The sequence below is a fragment of the Thalassophryne amazonica genome, chromosome 20 (genome assembly GCF_902500255.1).
Source record: "Thalassophryne amazonica chromosome 20, fThaAma1.1, whole genome shotgun sequence".
Lineage (NCBI taxonomy): Eukaryota > Metazoa > Chordata > Actinopteri > Batrachoidiformes > Batrachoididae > Thalassophryne > Thalassophryne amazonica.
In genome coordinates this window covers 29,191,461-29,211,859 of record NC_047122.1, presented here as the reverse complement: position 1 = coordinate 29,211,859, position 20,399 = coordinate 29,191,461, and the positions used below count along the sequence as shown (strand labels likewise).

The window sequence follows — 20,399 nt, the reverse complement described above, 5'->3', positions numbered from 1 at the left end:
AACATGACCAGATTTACAGGTAAGAAAGCTTTATTGTGTTTTCACATCATGTGGTCCTCAGAAAGAGAGTTTAGGTGCATTTGAGTGGAAAATAGTGTTAGTTGTTGACGCATCGCGGAGGATCAGCTGTTTTTAACCAGCAGATACGGAACAGCTCAGCTCAGAATTCTAAATAAAGGAGAAAAATAAAGCACAAAAATGACTTTGTAAAGCTCAGTGCAGGTGTGCTGCTTTCACCGCGCGTTAAGAGGTGAGGACGAGTCGTAGCTGATGAAAAGCTCACAGCTCGCTTAAAGTGGGCAGTTCAGTCGAACCCCGACCTCCTGCCCACGGACCAAGCTTAATGCTGCCATCGACCCACAATATAAAAATAATAGTAACGCACAGTGACTTGGAGAAGTAACTTTAATCTGATTACTCATTTGGAAAGATTAACGCGTTACCGGCATCACTGTATATACGAGGTCTATTAGAAAAGTATCCAACCTTATTATTTTTTTCAAAAACCATATGGATTTGAATCACGTGTGATTACATCAGACATGCTTGAACCCTCGTGGGCATGCGAGAGTTTTTTCACGCCTGTTGGTTACGTCATTCGTCTGTGGGCAGTCTTTGAGTGAGGAGTCGTCCACCCGCTCGTCGATTTTTTTCATTGTTTAGGAATGGCTCAGAGACTGCTGCTTTGTTTGATCAAAATTTTTTCAAAACCTGTAAGGCACAACTGAGTGGACACCATTCGATAAATTCAGGTGGTTTTCAGTAAAAATTTTAACGGCTGATGAGAGATTTTGGTCTGTAAGTGTCGCTTTAAGGACGGCCCACGGCGCCTGATGGAGATCTGCGCTTCGAGGCGTTGTTGTCTCGCCGTTTCAAGTTGAAAACATCCACATTTCAGGCTCTGTTGACCCAGTAAGTCGTCAGAGAACAGAGAACTTTCAGAAGAAGTCGGCATGAGGAGTTTATTCAGACATTCCATTGTTTACGGACATTTTGTAATGAACGAGCGTGTGGGCAGAGTAGCATGTCGGACCGGACCCGACCGCGGGGGGTCGCGACAGGAAAAACACCTCCGTTGGAAACCTTAACGGGCAAGTTGGAACATGCCCAGCTGTTAAACAATTTCTCAGTTACTCACTTGTTGAAAGCCATCAAAAGCCGCCTGAATTTTACAAATGGTTTTCAACACGGAGGTGTTTTTCCTGTCGCGGCGCACACAGATTCGCCGAGTCGTCACGGAAACAACTCGGTGAATTTGTGCGCACGTCTTTCATTAAAAAATGTCCTTAAACAGTGGAATGTCCGCATAAAGTCCTCATGCCGGCCTCTTCTGAATCTTCTCTGTTCTCTCACGACGTCCTGGGTGAATTAAGCCTTAAATTGGGATGTTTTCAGGTCGAAACAGGCCGACGACGGCGCCTGGAAGCGCTGCGCGACGTCCCGCTCCGTGGGAAGTCCTTACAGCGACAGAAACACCCCATAATCTCTCATCAGCCGTTAAACTTTTCACCGAAAACCATCTGAATTTCTCGAATAGTGTCCACTCGGATATTCCTCACAGGTCCAGAAAAAATTTTGATAAAGCAACGCGCGCCGTCTCGAGCAGCGTGTGAAACAAAGGAATTCAGCCGAGAGGGCGGGAGCACATCTCACTCAAGGCCTGCCCACAGGGAAATGACGTCACCGACGCGTGAAAAAATTCACGCATGCGCACGAGGGTTCAAGCATGATTGGTGTAATCGCACGTCATTCAAATGCATATAGTTAAAAAAAAATAAAAGTGTCAGTTTCTTATCTAATAGACCTCGTATATATATACTCAACAAAAATATAAACGCAACACTTTTGGTTTTGCTCCCATTTTGTATGAGATGAACTCAAAGATCTAAAACTTTTTCCACATACACAATATCACCATTTCCCTCAAATATTGTTCACAAACCAGTCGAAAATCTGTGATAGTGAGCACTTCTCCTTTGCTGAGATAATCCATCCCACCTCACAGGTGTGCCATATCAAGATGCTGATTAGACACCATGATTAGTGCACAGGTGTGCCTTAGACTGGCCACAATAAAAGGCCACTCTGAAAGGTGCAGTTTTGTTTTATTTGGGGGGGGGATACCAGTCAGTATCTGGTGTGACCACCATCTGCCTCATGCAGTGCAACACATCTCCTTCGCATCATCTGTGAAGAGAACACCTCTCCAACATGCCAAACGCCAGTGAATGTGAGCATTTGCCCACTCAAGTCGGTTACGACGACGAACTGGAGTCAGGTCGAGACCCCGATGAGGACGACGAGCATGCAGATGAGCTTCCCTGAGATGGTTTCTGACAGTTTGTGCAGAAATTCTTTGGTTATGCAAACCGATTGTTTCAGCAGCTGTCCGAGTGGCTGGTCTCAGACGATCTTGGAGGTGAACATGCTGGATGTGGAGGTCCTGGGCTGGTGTGGTTACACATGGTCTACGGTTGTGAGGCTGATTGGATGTACTGCCAAATTCTCTGAAACGACTTTGGAGACGGCTTATGGTAGAGACATGAACATTCAATACACGAGCAACAGCTCTGGTTGACATTCCTGCTGTCAGCATGCCAATTGCACGCTCCCTCAAATCTTGCGACATCTGTGGCATTGTGCTGTGTGATAAAACTGCACCTTTCAGAGTGGCCTTTTATTGTGGGCAGTCTAAGGCACACCTGTGCACTAATCATGGTGTCTAATCAGCATCTTGATATGGCACACCTGTGAGGTGGGATGGATTATCTCAGCAAAGGAGAAGTGCTCACTATCACAGATTTAGACTGGTTTGTGAACAATATTTGAGAGAAATGGTGATATTGTGTATGTGGAAAAAGTTTTAGATCTTTGAGTTCATCTCATACAAAATGGGAGCAAAACCAAAAGTGTATATATATAAACTTTTTCAAAGTACTTTGAAGGTATATTTTCTGAAACTATTGTTTCATGTAGTGGCTGTAGTGAAATATTTTGGGAGAGGTTGGACAACTGCCAATGTGGTTCTTTGCATCCCAGGCCAATCAGGCCAGCCTCACGCCGCATCTGGAAAGTATTCACAGCGCTTCACTTTTTCCACATTTTGTTTTGTTGCAGCATTATTCCAAAATAGAGTAAATTCATTTTTCCCTCAAAGTTCTACTCACAACACCCCATAATGACAACATGAAGAAAGTTTTCTTTTTTAATTTTCACAAATTTATTAATAATTTTAAAAAACAAAGGAATCACATGTACATAGGTATTCACACCCTTTGCTCCATACTTTGTTGATGCATCTTTGGCAGTAATTACAGCCTCCTGTCTTCTTGAATATGATGGCACAAGGTTGTCGCACCTATGTTTGGGCAGTTTTGTCCATTCCTCTTTGCAGCACATCAGGCTGGATGGGCAGCATTGATGCACAGCCATTTTCAGATGTCTCCAGAGATGTTCAGTTGGATTCAGGTCTGGGCTCTGGCTGTGCCACTCAAGGACATTCACACAGTTGTCCTGAAGCCACTCCTTTGATATCTTGGCTGTGTGCTTAAGGTCATTGTTCTGCTGAAAGATGAACTGTCACCCCAATCTGTTGTCAAGAGCACTCTGGAGCAGGTTTTCATCCAGAATGTCTCTGTACATTGCTGCATTCATCTTTTCCTCAATCCTGACTAGTCTCCCAGTTCCTGCCTCTGAAAAACATCCCCATAGCATAATCCTGCCACCACCATGCTTCACTGTAGGGATGGTGCTTGGTTTCCTCCAAACATGACGCCTGGCATTCACACCAGAGTTCAATCTTTGTCTCATCAGACCAGAGAATTTTGTTTCACATGGTCTGAAAGTCCTTCAGATGTCTTTTAGCAAACTCCAGGCAGGCTGCCATGTGCCTTTTACTAAGGAGTGGCTTCCATCTGGACACTCTACCATACAGACCTGATTGGTGGATTTCTGCAGAGATGGTTGCCCTTATGGAAGGTTCTCCTCTCTCCACAGAGGAATGCTGGAATTCTGACAGAGTGACCATCAGGTTCTTGGTCACCTCCATGACTAAGGGTCTTCTCCCCTGATTGCTCAGTTTAGATGGATGGCCAGCTCAAGGAAGAGTCCTGGTGTTATGGGGAAGCTTGGCATTTTTATGAGGGTGCTTTAGGCTCATGTGTCACAACGGCTCTCTGCTAAACCTCTGCCACATTCGCGGGCATGCGTACACATAGCCACATTCTCATCTGCAACAGTCACTAATGATATACAGAATGACCAAAATCACACACACAAACCTAGGCTACTGTTCAATACAAATATTCACAGACCTCTACGTGTAGCCTATAGCCTCGGGGAAAAAATGCCAACAGCAGGCAGAGAGAAAATCTTTCACCGAAATCTTTACCATCGTCTTCATAACAGTACAATGCGCCTGTTGTTGTGGTTAAGAGCAAAAGCACCAATGATTTGGTTGCTGTCCAGAGGCTGTGTTCTCTGAAGGATCATTGCCAGAAGTGACACCGGGTCATTGGTTTGTCTGTGCCTACTGCTGTTCCTCAGCTAGTTCATAGTTAGGCCACACAGACTTCCCTTCCCCTTTTCAGTTCCACTCATGGATATTTCAGCAGCAAAAACGGAACCATTTCAGCAACTTGAAACTACACTTACTGCAGTAAGACATCATCATTGATGCTGAAAAACTCACCAATGCCTTTGTCTCATCGAGGCTTGACTACTGCAACTCCCTGCTCTTTGGGATCTCTGGAAAAAACTTTCAAAGGCTCCAATACATTCAAAATAGTGCAGATGGAATTCTGACGAGAGTATGTAAACAGGAGCACATTACACCTATTCTCCATAACCTTCACTGGCTCCCCATCACCTTCAGAATCCATTTTAAGATTGCTCTCATCACCCACCAATGCATCCATGGCAATGCCCCCACTCACCTCAAAGACCTCCTCACTCCCCACACATCCTCCCGTTCCCTCCTTTCATACAACACTAATCTTCTCTGTCTCCCTTACACCAAACGTCACACCATGGGAGACAGAGCCTTCTGTTCAGCTGCCCCTCATATTTGGAACTCCTTGTCTGACCATCTGTGGGCTCCACAAACTGTGGAAGCTTTTAAAAAAGTCTCTAGACATACCTATTTAGACAGGCCTATCACAGCTCTCAATAATTTGAATCTGTTGCATCTTAGTCTATTTATTCTATTTTATTATTTGATTTTGGTTTTATTACATACTGGTGGCTGTTTTTATCTTAAGATTTTATGTTTTTATTGTCTTATTTTTCCCTGGTTTTATTTTTTCCTGTAGCACTTTGAGGTTTTTATTAATGAAAGATGCCTTATTATTATTATTATTATTATTATTATTATCATGACATTGTTGAACGTGATGTCACTAAACGTCACGCTACACTCATTTTGTGTAAAACAATGAGTTCTGTAGATGAATATTTATTTTTGTTTATGAGTGGAATATTTATCTAATCACATAAATCTAAAAATGCCAGAAGCATCTTACTGTGGAAAAGTGAAAGGATGATGTCATTGCCCTGCCTCTGTAACATGTTGTTCACAGTGTAATTTAACAGTCTAATTTAGCATACATATTTTTTGGTGGGACAAAGTGCTGGCGTCCTCCAGCTCAGTCTGAGAAACTCACCCAGAGCAGACAAACACTGAGGGACTTCTTTAAAAACTTTAATTAATTAACGCATTTCCAGATGTCATCTTCCAAAACAAGGGCGTCATGTGCACAACAGTTTTCATCTGTGATGATGAATGAATGGCATCAGGTCGGAATAAAGACTTTATTTAATCCATGAGCAGGCTTACAAAGTGTTAGCTTTCGTTGCTACATTAGCCCCACCTCTTCTTCTCCATTTTTTGTGAAAGCATTACAGCGCTACATACATGCCTGGCATGTGTACTACAGCATTTTCATGCGGTTTCACTGGATCTGTGACAATGGAGATATTTATTGACTGGAACACTTTTTGAAAATGACAAAGAAAAAGACTGAATAGCAGAAGTTCAGTTTCAGTGTAGACAAGGCCTTAAAAATGGGATGAAATGAAAATAATAAATAAGGAATTATTTTCTTGGGGGTGCTACGACAAATCCAGGGGGAGCTCTAGCACCCCCTAGTGCCCCCTTGGCGCCGCCCATGTTCCACATTGTCATTATGGGGTATTGTGTGTAAAGGTTTGAGGAAAAAAAATTTAAACCATTTTGGAGTAAGGCTGTAACATAACAAAATGTGGAAAAAGTGAAGCACTGTGAATACTTTCCGGATGCACTATATTGTTTAGTCCTGCAGGACAATGAAGACTTTGGTTTTTGTTCTACTCCAAAGGTGTTGGCAGTGCTGTATGCGTAATTCTTTGATAACAGAATTACATTCAGGGCACTTTTAAAACTGTAAGATCAAATATGCTATCACTGTAATTCTGTTTCCGTACAATTGTCCATATACCCCTTATATCACCCTCATGATTCTATAACCTCTTCCCTTCTCAGCCAGCCTCTTAGACTGAGCGATGGGAAACGTGAACATTGCATCTGAGATAAAGAATTCATGACATACTGATGGGACAGATGAAAAACAAACACAACTCCTGGTGTACTTCTCCCACTGGGGCTGATAATGGGAAACAACATCTAACAGAGTACATTCACTTTCTGCAATCTGCAAATCACACTCAGCAGAACGACAAACCTAATAAACAGGCTTTTATCAAGCAGTGAGATTGTTGGAATCACAGCAGGGAGCACATCACAGCTAAATCACAGCGAGGACGAGCTGTCACTGCAACGGCACCATCAGCTCACTGCAGCAGAAAACTAACGGAGACATGAAGGACTTCAGTCCAAGCTGAAATATGTGAGAAGATCATTGAAGGCGCTAAAGTGAAACTGACAGGCGAACTATATTTAAAGCTTCACTAATTAAAATAATTACAAAGTGGAGAATGGTATCACTCTTATTTAATGTGGTCCCATCCAAAGAACACTGTTACCCATTTTGGAACTTCTAAGGGCCCTGTTCCACTGGCGTTTAGGAGGATTTGCGCATGAAATGAGGAGACAAAAGCTGAGCGTCCACAACAAAGGTGGGCGGAAATGACAAATGTCCCGGGGTGGATCAGCGACTACATGAGGAGGAAAAGCGGATATAACAGGGAACAGAAGCGAAGGCGACCACGGAGGCGCCCCCATGAGGGGCACAGCAGCCGTGATGCACTCGCTTCATCTGTGCCCACTCTGTCTGCATGCGCGACATACCATTTGCGACCGTGATGTGGCCGTGCTGGGCATGCGTCATATCTGTTTTGCACGCTGTCCCGGTCCGCCGCCAAGCCGCGCCGACCGGTCGGTTGCGGATATCAGCGGATGACAGGGGATATGCGGCGCATTGGTTGTGTATGTCCTGCGTATGTCTTCAGTATGTGTTCAGGCAGTGATGCAGATCTCATCCGCAGCAGGATTTTTGAGCCGCTTAAAAATCCTGGCTGCGGACATGCGTGCCTCTGCAGATAATCACGGACGTGTTCGGATGGCGGCCGACTCATACAGGAATGTTACACGGTTATTGCGGTTGTTTGGCGGATGTGGGCCACTTTTGTGCGCATTCCATCTGCAAATCCTCCTAAACACCAGTGGGACAGGGCCCTAACATCTATCACATCATGTTCACCCCCTGCACATCGGTCTGGAAAACCAGCTGTCACTAATCCAAACAAATTCTCTTTCTGTCAGCAAATTAGGCCTGAAAAAAGTGCTGCGTTTAAGTAAAAAAAAAACTACACAGAATAAGTCATGATGCTTGCAATGATGCACATCAGCTCTAAAACACTGATTCGACATTTTATTCTTGCAGATACTTGGCTTCTTTCTCATGTGGTGTTTCTGGCACTTTGACGACCACTTTGTGTCGTTCACATGGATCGCTGAGGTCATACATTGGCATCCACGTGAGACACCGAAGCTGAGGTGTGAATTACTGTCAGACTGCCTGGGAAGGGATGTGAGGACGGCATCATACGTAGCTGATAAGTGGATGAGGTGTCTGCTGCTTCCCCAAATGACTATACTTCTTGTCTCATCAGTCTACATTCTCAGTCCAGCTGTGATAGATTTCTAACGGCCTTCAGCAGAGTTGGTGGTTCTTCTCTGAACCCCAATCTCCAGATGCGTTCTCGTAAGAACATGCATGTGCTATGTTCTTTGCACAGAAACAGGTATTCATATGAGAAGAACGTGCAGTGAGGACGTGTGTACGTGATGCATGTTTCAAATGATGGCGTGCAAGATGTTTCTGAGCATGATCCAAGTGTGGATGGGCAGATGTTTTGGCCATAGATACCAAGTGCCAAGACCTGCTGATCAATCTTAGAGTTAAAATGCAAATACACCAGAAACCAAGTATTTATTCTTTTCATTGATTCAATTTGGTGGGGGATAGGGGGGACATGTTCCCCCAACCTTTTCAACCAGGGGGAACAGAATATGGTATGTCCCCCCCCACCTTCTGACATATATGTGTGTACTTGAAACATGTTATTCCAGTCTTATGTGCAAAACCATGTCAGAATAGTATCTTTGTTTCTGCAAGTTTGTATTTTTAGCAGCATTGACTTGTTTGCAACACCTGTTTCTTGTTTGTCACATTCGGAATTTTCTGGGACTGCATTTGCCCAGATTTGAAACCAAAAATAGCTGCCTCTAGGGACTAGTGTCTACACATAAGTATCAATGGACCATATGCTAATTTACTAAATTCTGAAAGTTAGAAAAGAAAATCAGAAAATCTATCTGGGACCTCATAAAGCCCATCTGCAATTATTGCTTGATCTCCAAAATCAGTCTATGCAAGTGAAATTATGTTCAGTATGAGTGTTGTCATTAGTGCCACTTCAAAAATTAAATTCATGATAAGTAATTTATCCTAAACTTATGATCTGTTGTTTTTTCAAACTTATGCAAAAACAAATCTTGAGAAAAAAAAATACAGTATGCGATAGTTAATAATTATTAAGAGCCTGTTCTATCATATTTATGAATACATTTTACCACATTGCAGTTGTTTTTTTTATGAAAACTCAACCTATCATTCTTTTTGAGTTCTACACATGTGGTGATACCTTATTTACACCAGGATGTTAATAAAATCAATGCTGGCTATCCTCAGAATAAAGTACTTATATCCACAGTTTCAAATTGCATAAGTCAAATGGTGTCCACTTTATGGTCTTCTCAAAACATTAAAATTACTGTTCTGGATGCTCAGAATGCATCTGAGCTTATCTAGAAACCGTTGGCTTCTGGGGACTTAAAGCGGCCCCCAGACCCCCGGCCTATGGGCTTCGGCCCTGTGGGCCTCGCACTTTGTCCCCCACAATTTCTAGTTTTAAATTGCGCCCTTCTTTTATCTTTATTATTCAACACTGAGGTTTAATGACAGCTCCACTTCTATGAAAACAAGGTTCAAAATGTCCATGTTATGGCATAATTTTTGGATGGAACATCCTATGCTCCTGAGTGTAATATAGTGAAATGGGAAGGCAAAAGTCTGACTCTATGATGCTATTTGATCACTTGGTTTAAATTCTACACACAAATAATCATCCAGCTCTTTGAATGAGGTGCTGGCCTGCCAATATGTAAACTTGGATTCAAATCCTGCTTGTGCTTCCTCTCTGCATCTTTGGACAAGATCTGCATAGTCTCAGCCCACCCAGCTGGAAACAGATAATGGCCTTGGCTGGGGTAGTAACTGTCCCCTGTCCAGGGGAAGTGATAGACTCTCATCCATCCACTTCACGCTAAGGAATCCAAAGATGAGAACCAACACCAAGAGGCCTCAGGGTGTACTCGTATATGGGACTTTCTTCTTCTTCATCCATCCATCCATTACTCCAATTAATGTTCACAGGCGGAGCCTATCCCAGCCTTCTTCTTCATGTTCATCTTCAATATGAATTGAGACTTTTAAATTAAGAAGGGCATCAACGTCCAATGGTTTGATGTATGGTAGATCCACCCTCCACTTTTCAAAAGTAGCTATCATAGCTTTGACAATCAGGTGGCCTTTACAGTTCCTAGGCCACATGGAAAAAGCCATAGCTGGCATTCCCTCACAATTAGGGATGGGTATTGATAAGATTTTATCGATATCGATGCCATTATCGATTCCACTTATTGATCTGATTCCTTATCGATCCACTTATCAATACCTCCTGTGAATTTTCTGTGTACTAAAAGTAGGCTTTACAGGTTTTCTATGTCAACAACGTTTTATTAATTCTTAAAGTAAATAAATATGAAATTGGTCACTGGATCCTTGATCTCTGGACATAAATAGAAATAAACTAAATCTGTAGTTTTTGTCAAAACAGAAATGATAGTGTTCCCAATAAACACCCTCAAAAACAACAGCCGCTCTGAAGGACAGATAAGGGAATCGTTAAGCAAAAAGGCTATTGATGTTGGTGGATCGAAACATTTCTTAACGATTCTTGAAAAGAACCGGTTCTCCTCATCCTCCCCATTGACACAAAGGCATTCTATTTGTACCCAAGGATCCTGTGAAGAGACCTTGTACCAAAGACAGTCTTCATCTTAGGTCACCGGTTGCGTCCCTGGAGCTAAACTGAAGAAGTGAAGAAACCATTTGCATCTCTGGTCAAACCACTTGATAAATAAACAGTAAAACCAGTCACCTTGAATAATACTTTGCTCATTGTATGAAGTAGGATTGACTGCAGATGTCAGGTATGGTGGAGAATATCATCTGTTCATGTGGAAATGTGGCGAGAATGAAAATGTTAACATAATTTTCACCAGTGAATGCTAAATAATTTATTTTATCCCACTTTCTTGTTTTTTATTATCATAATTTATTTATTTTCCTTTTACAAGCACTTATGCTTTTTAGTCTGGCTTTTGCAGGCTTCACTGTGCAACATTGCATGAAAAAGTTCTTGCCTTACAACAGAAACAATTATACTAAATGTACAAAAACATATCAAAAATGGATTGTTTAGGCTGTACTTATATATTACAATTAAAAGTGCTTTAAAGTATATTATTAAAAATATCATCATCTGTAATATTCTCCAAAATTTCCAATTTAACTAACTAGGAGGTGCCAGAAACTCTCCTGCGTCTCAACACCTAAAAACAAAACTTTATGAAAGCAATCTTTGATAATAAGTTGTTTATTTACTTATTTATTGTAGGTAATTCAACTGTGTAAATTTTGCAAAATTGATTGCGAGGACATTCAACCCACTCCAAACAGTGTTAAATTCACTCTACTATAGTGTAAAATTAAACTGTTTGCCAGCAGCAGAGTCATTTATACTCTGACAGAGATTTAACACTATAATAGAGTGTATTTAACACTATCTGGAGCGGGACCAAATGGAGTCTCAACAGTACATTTTGCTCTTCAAAATGTCCTGTGTACTTGTTTGCATACATGTCTTAATGTCTTTTTGAAGTTGTTAAGCAGTGATGGACTATTTCCCACATGCAAAGCTGGGGCAGTATCAAGCATCATGAGTGAGGTAACACTATTGGTGGTTTGGCTGGACAGAGTCTTAGTTGCCAGGCAGCAGGAGAATGAAGCCATCTCGACTCTTCTTGAAATCTGCATTGGTTTGGCCAAACTTGGTTTCCACGTGGACACTCTTGAGTTTACCTCGCATGTGTAGCTGCACGGCTGGACGGCAAACCTTCACAGGAAATGGGACTTTCCTTACTCTGAAGGACAAAAAAGACAAACAGACTTTTATTTAACTGTTCGTGTGAAATCTTTCAAGCGCAATAATGCCTAGATCTCACAATCTCACAATATTGACATTTAGGATGTCCTGCTTCATAAAAAAAAAAAAAAATAAAAAATACCTCCAAGAGGAACTGTAATCACACATATAAACCACCTGACCTGGGTGTTCAATATGAAGGAGTAACCGTTCTTCTCTGAGATCTCTCTGGATGTCAGAGCTTTTTACCCTATCCCCTCAGGGTAATCCAGCATAGTTTATGAATGAAAATCAGTTTGGCTGCTTGTGTGGCTGCATTCCATTTGGTCGGGGACACATTAGAGCTAATTTCACTCTACAATAGTGTGCTTTTTACTCTATTTTGACTGGGATCAAATGTTATCCCAGCAGAGTAAATTTTACTCAGCAAAATTTACAGTGTATCTAAGTCAACATAACATAAAAACGCAAGGAATTTCTGTCCATTCCCTAAAAGCTGTGTCAGACTCTGACTGACAGAGCAAAATGATTCAAATGTTTTATCCATTGGCAAATTTGTCAGTCTCCCATGGAGTTTGGGCGCTACTCCACAGATGACGTCACATTTCCATGGAGATCTGAACTGAGCAAAATGATTTTTCCACTTTATAGACATATATGCTGGATTTGAGCAGAGTTTGTTGTGGTATGAAAGCATGACATCATAGTTTGTCACTGTTTGTGGGCGAGGACATCGTTCCACTGCACCTCCTCGCTGAGAAAGAGACAGAGAGAGAGAGAGAGAGAGAGAGAGAGAGAAAGAGAGAGAGAGAGAGAGAGACTGCTGTCTTTATCTTCAAGACATGTAGCTGCACTCCATGTTGTTGCTGCGTCATTCCTTTCTCCACTAGTGCTGGAGCCTTGGCCAATCAGAAGCGCAGAACAAACCATCGGACAGCCGCAGGAAAAATAAAAGACAAGCAGAGCACAAAACAGCAAACAAATGTGCAGGCAGTGGGAAAGCTCTCCGCATGATCTCTGCTCAAAGTTTTGAACACGCACAAAACTTTCTGATGAACTTGGTAGGTATCAGCTGACAAGGAACTCATTTTGCAGGTGGGAAAAGGACTTTTGTTGGACAAAAATGAACACAAACTTATAGTATCAGCTCCTTACATTTCCATACATTTCCTTGATCAGTCACAGTGTGTCTGGGGCTTTGTGTAACTGCTTCCTTTTCTCCCAGGATGAGGCTTTATTTGCCTAACACCCTGCTGGTATCAGATGAGTCAGGTCACACCCTAAGTGCAGGCATTGTGGTGTCATGCAACTCTGACGAGGACGTGTGACTTTGCTAGCTTTGTTGCCCATCTGCTGCACAGTCAACTGATGATCTGTTGCGAAGGCACTGCTCCCTCTGAGCATTCGAGGATTCAGCAGCATCAGCAGCCACAATGCCACCACTCCACCAAACATAAGCTGGCCCTAAACATGACACAGTCAGTGCAGTGTGCACCTCATACTGTATCTTCCTAGGGTTGATGTCCATTTTTTCACCAAGGACCACATTTTGGTGGAACTGAAGAAAAATACAAAGAAAAAATGCTGAAAATTAACTGGTAAAGACAGCTATCTGTGGACATCTGGATGATGGTATTATAACCAATATGTGTGAGTATATATACAATACAGAATATAACTCAACTTGATTTTTGCATTTACAGCAACAAAATTTCACAAAACTTGATTTTTAAAATTTGACAGCTGACACTGATGGAGTATGTTGAGAAAGGCCCATGGCTGTGCCTGTGGACAGTGGATGATGGGTCATGAGGACCTGCCGTGCAGTAACATGATGCTTCTATTGCTGCATGAGGAACCCTCAACACTGTCCATAAAGAATGTTTTGAGTGCAGTGGAAAGACTATTTGCATGAATTGAAAGATGGACCATGCCATTCGAGGAGATTGGCACCTCCTTGAATTCCTCCTCAGTTACGTCATTCACCTGTGGGCAGTCTTTGAGTGAGGAGTCGCCCACCCTCTCGTCGATTTTTTCATTGTTTAGGAATGGCTCAGAGACTGCTGCTTTGTTTGATAAAACTTTTTTCAAAACCTGTAAGGCACAACAGAGTGGACACCATTCGATAAATTCAGCTGGTTTTCGGTGAAAATTTTAACGGCTGATGAGAGATTTTGGAGTTTTACTGTCGCCGTAAGGACAGCCCATGGAGCCTGACGGCGATCTGCGCTCCGAGGCGGTGTTGTCTCGCTGTTTCAAGATGAAAACTTCCTAATTTCAGGCTCTGTGGACCCAAGACGTTGTGAGATAACAGAAGAAATCAGGATCAGGAGTTTATCCAGACATTCCACTGTTAAAGGAGATTTTGTAATGAAAGAACGTGCGGGCAGATTCGCATGTCGGGCCGGACCCGACCGCGGGGGGTCGCCACAGGAAAAACACCTCCGTTGGAAACCTTAACGGACAAGCTGGAACATGCCCAAGCTGTTAAAAAATTTCTCAGATACTCACTTGTTGAAAGCCATCAAAAGCCGCCTGAATTTTACAAATGGTTTTCAACACGGAGGTGTTTTTCATGTCGCGGCACAGACGGATTTGCCACGTCGTCACGGAGCCGACTCGGCAAATTCGTCCGCACGTTCTTTCATTACAAAATCTCCTTTAACAGTGGAATGTCCGGGTAAACTCCTGATGCCGGCTTCTTCTGAAACTTCTCTGTTCTCTGACGACGTCCTGGGTGAACAGAGCTTTAAATTAGGATGTTTTCAGCTCGAAACAGCCAGACGGACACCACCTCCGACCGCGCCGCGCCGATCCGCTTTGTGGGCTGTGCTTAAAGCGAAAGAAACTCCACAATCTCTCATCAGCCGTTAAACTTTACACTGAAAACCAGCTGAATTTCTCGAATAGTGTCCACACGGATATCCCTCACCGGTCCTGAAAATATTTTGATAAAGCAACGCGCGCCGTCTCCCTGCAGCTTCTCAGACAAAGAGATTCCGACGGGAGGGGGAGTCCACACCTCACTCAAAGCCTACCCACAGGCGAATGATGTCACCAACAGGCATGACAAAACTCACGCATGCGCACGAGGGTTCAAGCTTGTCTGATGTAAAAACATATGAATCAAATCCATTTATTTTTTGAAAAAAATAAAAAGGATCGCTTTTTTTATCACAGACCTCGTAAATAGAGCCACGTCATTTGATATTTTACTTAAAATTAAACAGGATGGATGGCAGCAGGACCACTTTGCCCTGGGACCGATTCCGAGGACACAATGCTGATTCCAGCAGAGTGAGCTGCATAGGACCGAAGGAGTGATCTGCTTCCTTAAATGCAAAGAAAGAACTTCTCCAATTCTTCATTTGATAGTACTTCAACAGCCGCTAAAGATGTCCCCATGAACATGGCGGCTACTGGATTTAGTGTCCTTTTGTCATGGAAGATTTTTATGAAAAGCAGAGTGAGATGAACTGGGATAAAAATGCAAGGCAAATAGTCCACAAAAATGTGTGCTAGTGAAGTCACCCATGTAATTGGACACATCATGAATATCACATGACACAGAATCCACCAATCAAATGACAAGGATCTATAAGACTATTTTGCCTTGATTTTGGGTAATTTAGTCACTAATTACCACAACCTGCCTGGTGACAACACTCACACATACGAGAACACTTGAAGACTCAAACTCATGACCTTCATGCTGTGAGGTGACGGTGCTCGCTGCTTCACCACCACCTCGTCCCAAAAACAAAGTAGGTTTTGCTGGTGTTACTGCAGAGACACAAATTGTTTTTTTGACAGCTTTGTGTCTGTTAGGGTCAATTTACAATGGCCTCGAGTGTGATCTTAAAGTCTTCCTTCAGTGTGTTAGTTGTTGTCCGTGAGCGGCGTGGGATCGGGTACGTAAACATGACCCACATGCTGTCTGTAAAGTCGTTGTCATGCTGCAGTGGAATTATTTCTCACATTGCTGCAGTCAGAAATGGGGCGCAGCAGCAGCAGCAGCTCCTGGGGGGGTTTGTACCCCTGATTCCCTAAACTCCACCTCCACCATTTTTCTTCACCTCTCTCCCCCTCGTCTCTTCTGTGTAGCTGGATGGCGATAATCCGATGTGAATGCACGCCTCTGGTGTCTCCATTATGGAGAATTACACAGGCCATTTTATTTGCAGCTGAGCCGGATGTGCACTGAGGCATAACCTCATGCATTGTGTTACTGATGCTGTTGGTCCTATTTATGGGCAAATCAGATCAACACCAGGCCAGTGCAAAGACGCCCAAAGGGGAAATTGTGTCATCACAGATTAAAGATGTTTCTACTTGACAAACAGCATTTCCATACGATTTTTCTTCTTCCTTTCTGATACAAGCCTGTGTCTTTGTACAGCAGTCACGTGGCCTTTTCACTATTTTAGGAAAATATTAGCATAAAAACAAAAAACTGCAAAGGCACTCAGAGTGCATACCTTCCCCAAAGTCCATAAAACTGCCAAACTCCACACATCAAGTGTCATGAAATGTAGGTCAGCAATCATTTGCGTAATTGTGGCAACTTGGCTGCTCATCAAGAAGCAACATGTGTGCTGGTGCACATACAGACCTTGCACTGACTGCAGCCTTTAGATATGAAATTCATAATTTCGTATGGATGCATATTCCTAAATCATCCACCAGGTGACACTGTTGGCAAGATTGCAGCACAGCATGTAATGTCTTTTTCATGCAGACTCCAGAACAATTTTGGAAACACGTGTGTTTCAACAGTTTTGAGATGTTTCAAAGCTGTGTTTTGAGTTGTCCATCACTAATTTGAAGTGCTGACAAAAGCCTTTGCTGCCATCCCCAGCCAGACATTCTATCTCTTCTTTAATTCTAGTTTTGCTTTCATGATCCGTTGTTTATTTACAACCTGGTCTCACGGCAAGTCGTGATTCAGCAGCATGAAATATACATTAATCTATTGGTTTGTGATATTGTGACGAAAAGCGCCTCTTTCGTCACGGCAGCACAAATTCATTCTAATTCATTCCTTGATGGCTGCACAAAATTAAAAGTGAAGCGGGGGGTCGGGGTGGTTATGGTTAGGGTGGGGGGGGGGGAGTAAGATTAGGTTATGGTTAAGGTTAGGGTCAGGGGTAGGAGTAGGGTTAGGAATAGTGAGTTAAAAAAAATCCCCATCACGAAAATTTAACTCATTTCGTCATGGGAGCACCAAAAAAAAAAAAAAAAAAAAAGTGAGACTGGGCTCTTATTTACCTTCAAATGTGGCCATGAACAGGGCAAGCCTGTTTCTCCCTGCAGTTGCCTGGTAAATTCCACTTGTTAGTGAGGGGTGAAGCGAAGGCATGTATTCATGTAACAACAAAAAAATTAAGTCAATTTGGCTGCTCCCTTGTTTGGACTTGGGGTCACCACAGCAAGTCCAAGGTGGGTCTGCATAAATTGTGCTGCTCCAACAAACCAAAGTTAAGTTGACATGTAACTGTGCTATTTTTCAAAAGTAGAGACCTACTTTTTATTTTTGTTACATTTACTCTTACAAATTTAGTTGGCCTGAACCATGGTAATTAAGTAACAGCAACACAAATTCATCATGTTGACCCAACAAATTTACATTTAATTCACTCAACAAAATTGTTTCTGGCTAAGTTAACACATTTTACTTGGGTGGAAATACTTTTCATAATTTTATAATGTTCACCGAGAAAGTTTTTTTTAGTGTAGGTAAAACAAAGTTGTCTTTGGGATTAATGTAGTGAATTAAAGTTCACCACAAACTACCACTTCATCCTCATTATGTGCTTTCTTAATCTGATGAATCATAATAACATTACTTAAATAATTGATTGATTATCAATTAAGGGCATGCAAGCTGCTCATGTGCAAATCTGTGACATAAATTGTCCATTTTTATCCAACAAATCCTTTATTTTTGGAGTTAGTCAAAACCTGGGGAATAAAACCTTGAAAAAGCAGCCCATTTCAAGCTACATATAACTTCAAAATACTGGGGAATAAAACCTTGAAAAACCAGCCCATTTCAAGCTACATATAACTTCAAAATACAACCCAGTCTCACGGCAGTTCATTGGACTGGGTTACGAAAAGTACATTAATCTATGGGTTCATGACAGGGGTACAAAAATGTCGCATTTTTTGTAATGGGGGCACAAATTCATTTCGTAACAGGGGCACAAAATGTGGGGTGAAAAGGGGGGGTCTGGGGGAGTCATGGTTAGGTTTAGGGGAGGGGACACACTTACGCTATGGTTACGGTTAGAGTTAGAAGAGGAAGATTATAAATAGCTAAATAAAAACCTTGTCACAAAAAGAGGGTGCTTTTTGTGATGGGGGTGCAGAAAAAAAAAAGTGAGACCGGTGTCACAGACCGAACGGTCCCCCCTAAAAATCAGTCCGCCCTGCCTTGACTGTGCATGCATGATTAGCCGCGGTTCACCGATTATCGCCTCGTTTCTACTTCAAACTGCACTCCAGTCATCATCTATCTCAGCAACAGATATCTGAAGCTTTTGTACAACAATCACTTCCACATAAATTCAGCATTATTTCATCTTAAAAGATAGATGAAGTGACCAGAGCACCGCAGCTACATGAGCTGCTAGCTGATGCATTCACTATGCATTGGTCAATTCAAACCGTCACCAAGTATCACCCTGTTTCTGCTTAAAACTGACTTTAGAATGATTTAAGAGATTTTACCTTGTCATCTGATGGTTAATAATCGCATTAATCCATTTGATCGCTTTGGGTGAAGAGACTCTGTCTCAGAGTTCTGAAATGACGCATGCGCAGTGGAGGCAGGGCGGACAAATTTTTACGGGCGGGCTGTCAACACCAGGCTGTCAAAATAACACGTGTTGAGAGTGTCTGGTTCAACTGTATTCATACAAAATCCTTTCTGCAGGGTTGTGTAATTCTGCAACCGTGTTCCTGACTTATAGAATGAAACTATATACAATGTGTTGAGCTGCAAGATGACAAGATGATTTGTTTTTGCGTTATTGTGTTAAAGTAGTTGGGACAGTATTCACTCACTACATTTTACAGGGTATGCACATGTCTTGACTTTTTTGAAGCCTAGGATCTAAATATCTAAATTTATAACCCATTGAATTACAGCACCTGAGCAACTAGTGAAAAAATGCTGCTTATGTTACAATCCCCTAATGTGCAAAAAAAAAAAAAAAACTGATTAAAAAATATTTGTAATCAGTGCAACACTTGTCAAAAATCAGAGACTTTCATCATCAAACTGGGGATTCCAAGGATTCCAAGGATTGGCAGTGGGTGGTTGGGTTTCTTTTATTATCTGTCATTGTCTCCCTGAGCCTGGTTCTGCTGGAGGTTTCTTCCTGTTAAAAGGGAGTTTTTCCTTCCCACTGTCGCCAAGTGCTTGCTCACAGGGGGTCGTTTTGACCGTTGGGGTTTTTCTGTAATTATTGTATGGCCTTGCCTTACAATATAAAGCGCCTTGGGGCAACTGTTTGTTGTGATTTGGCGCTATATAAATAAAATTGATTGATTGAAATAAAATTGATTGATATGAGGATGCCTTCAGCTAATAATCCCACAGGATGCAAAGAAAAAACAAAGACATGACCATGCTGTCAAAAACAGACAATTTTCTCTTTCCGCCATACAAACACACCATCCTCAGAAAACACTTTGAGTCTTTGAAGAAATGAACAAAAACAGTGGCAACTTTGCACATTAGTTATGCAACAGCACCCTCCATCAGACACTGACAATGAGAGTGAAAAGGTTAATAAAATGCTGCCAATAAAGTCTTGAATGAATGAATGAATGAATGAATGAATGAATGAATGAGCCAAGCTGTATGTCTTACAGCTTGGCACTGTGCAAAAGTGTCTGTCTTTACAGCTTCTACTAACAATTCTTTGACAGCTCCAACTTCAGTCTAATTTGTCATCTGCCCTCATTTTTTGCTGTCTCTCCATCACCACGTTAAGGCATAATTGGTCTTAGGAGGAGATCACAAACTAGATATGTCAAAAAAAAAGAAAGAAAATGACAGACAAGAGCAAAATCAGAGACACGCTGGGATCTCAGAGCAGACGTCAGACTCAACAGAAGATGGAGCAAATGACAAGAGAAACTGACAGTGTTTGGGATGGAGGATGATAGATCATTATTTGCATCAAAGCCACACCTGATGCTTTTCAACTGTAAGATTTAGTTCTTGGCTACCAGAACATAAACATTCCAGCAGCTGAACTACACTGAAAAAAAGAATAGTTGAACCACCTTAAATGAATTGTTCAATTGGTAAAGGCCCCGTCACACTGGAACGTAAAAAAAAAAAAAAAAAAATTGTGCCACATCTGTTAGGGAATAAGGACTGCAGATGACAGCCATCCAACCACACAGACTCCACCTCGACCCGCCTGAATGATTCGTGCACATGCTGTGCACATTAAGCCTCCAAACACAGTACAAATGTATGTGATGGAGAAAATATATTCCAGCAGCACTCGTGCTGCCCTTGTGGTGCATTCAGGCACAGTCAGGACACTCAGCGCGTGAAGGATCATGTTGAAGTGCCCCATGAATGCAATCAGATTGCTTCAAATGCTGTTTTC

At 42.1% G+C, this 20,399-nt stretch overlaps 1 protein-coding gene across 2 annotated transcripts in view; it reads right to left on the bottom strand.

Moving 5' to 3' along the window:
- Positions 1-20,399, bottom strand: part of myo1g (myosin IG) — a 126,053-nt gene that overhangs the window by 3,876 nt on the left and 101,778 nt on the right. Inside the window, exon 22 of one of the 2 annotated variants that reach the window (XR_004558047.1) lies at positions 11,139-11,764. Coding sequence is in view for 1 of the 2 variants with exons in the window: in XM_034160512.1 (XP_034016403.1) it covers positions 11,602-11,764 (163 nt within the window). In the remaining variant the exon portion in view is untranslated. Of the gene's footprint in view, positions 1-10,997; positions 11,765-20,399 lie in introns of those variants that run through there. The other variant, XM_034160512.1, reaches the window with a different exon arrangement.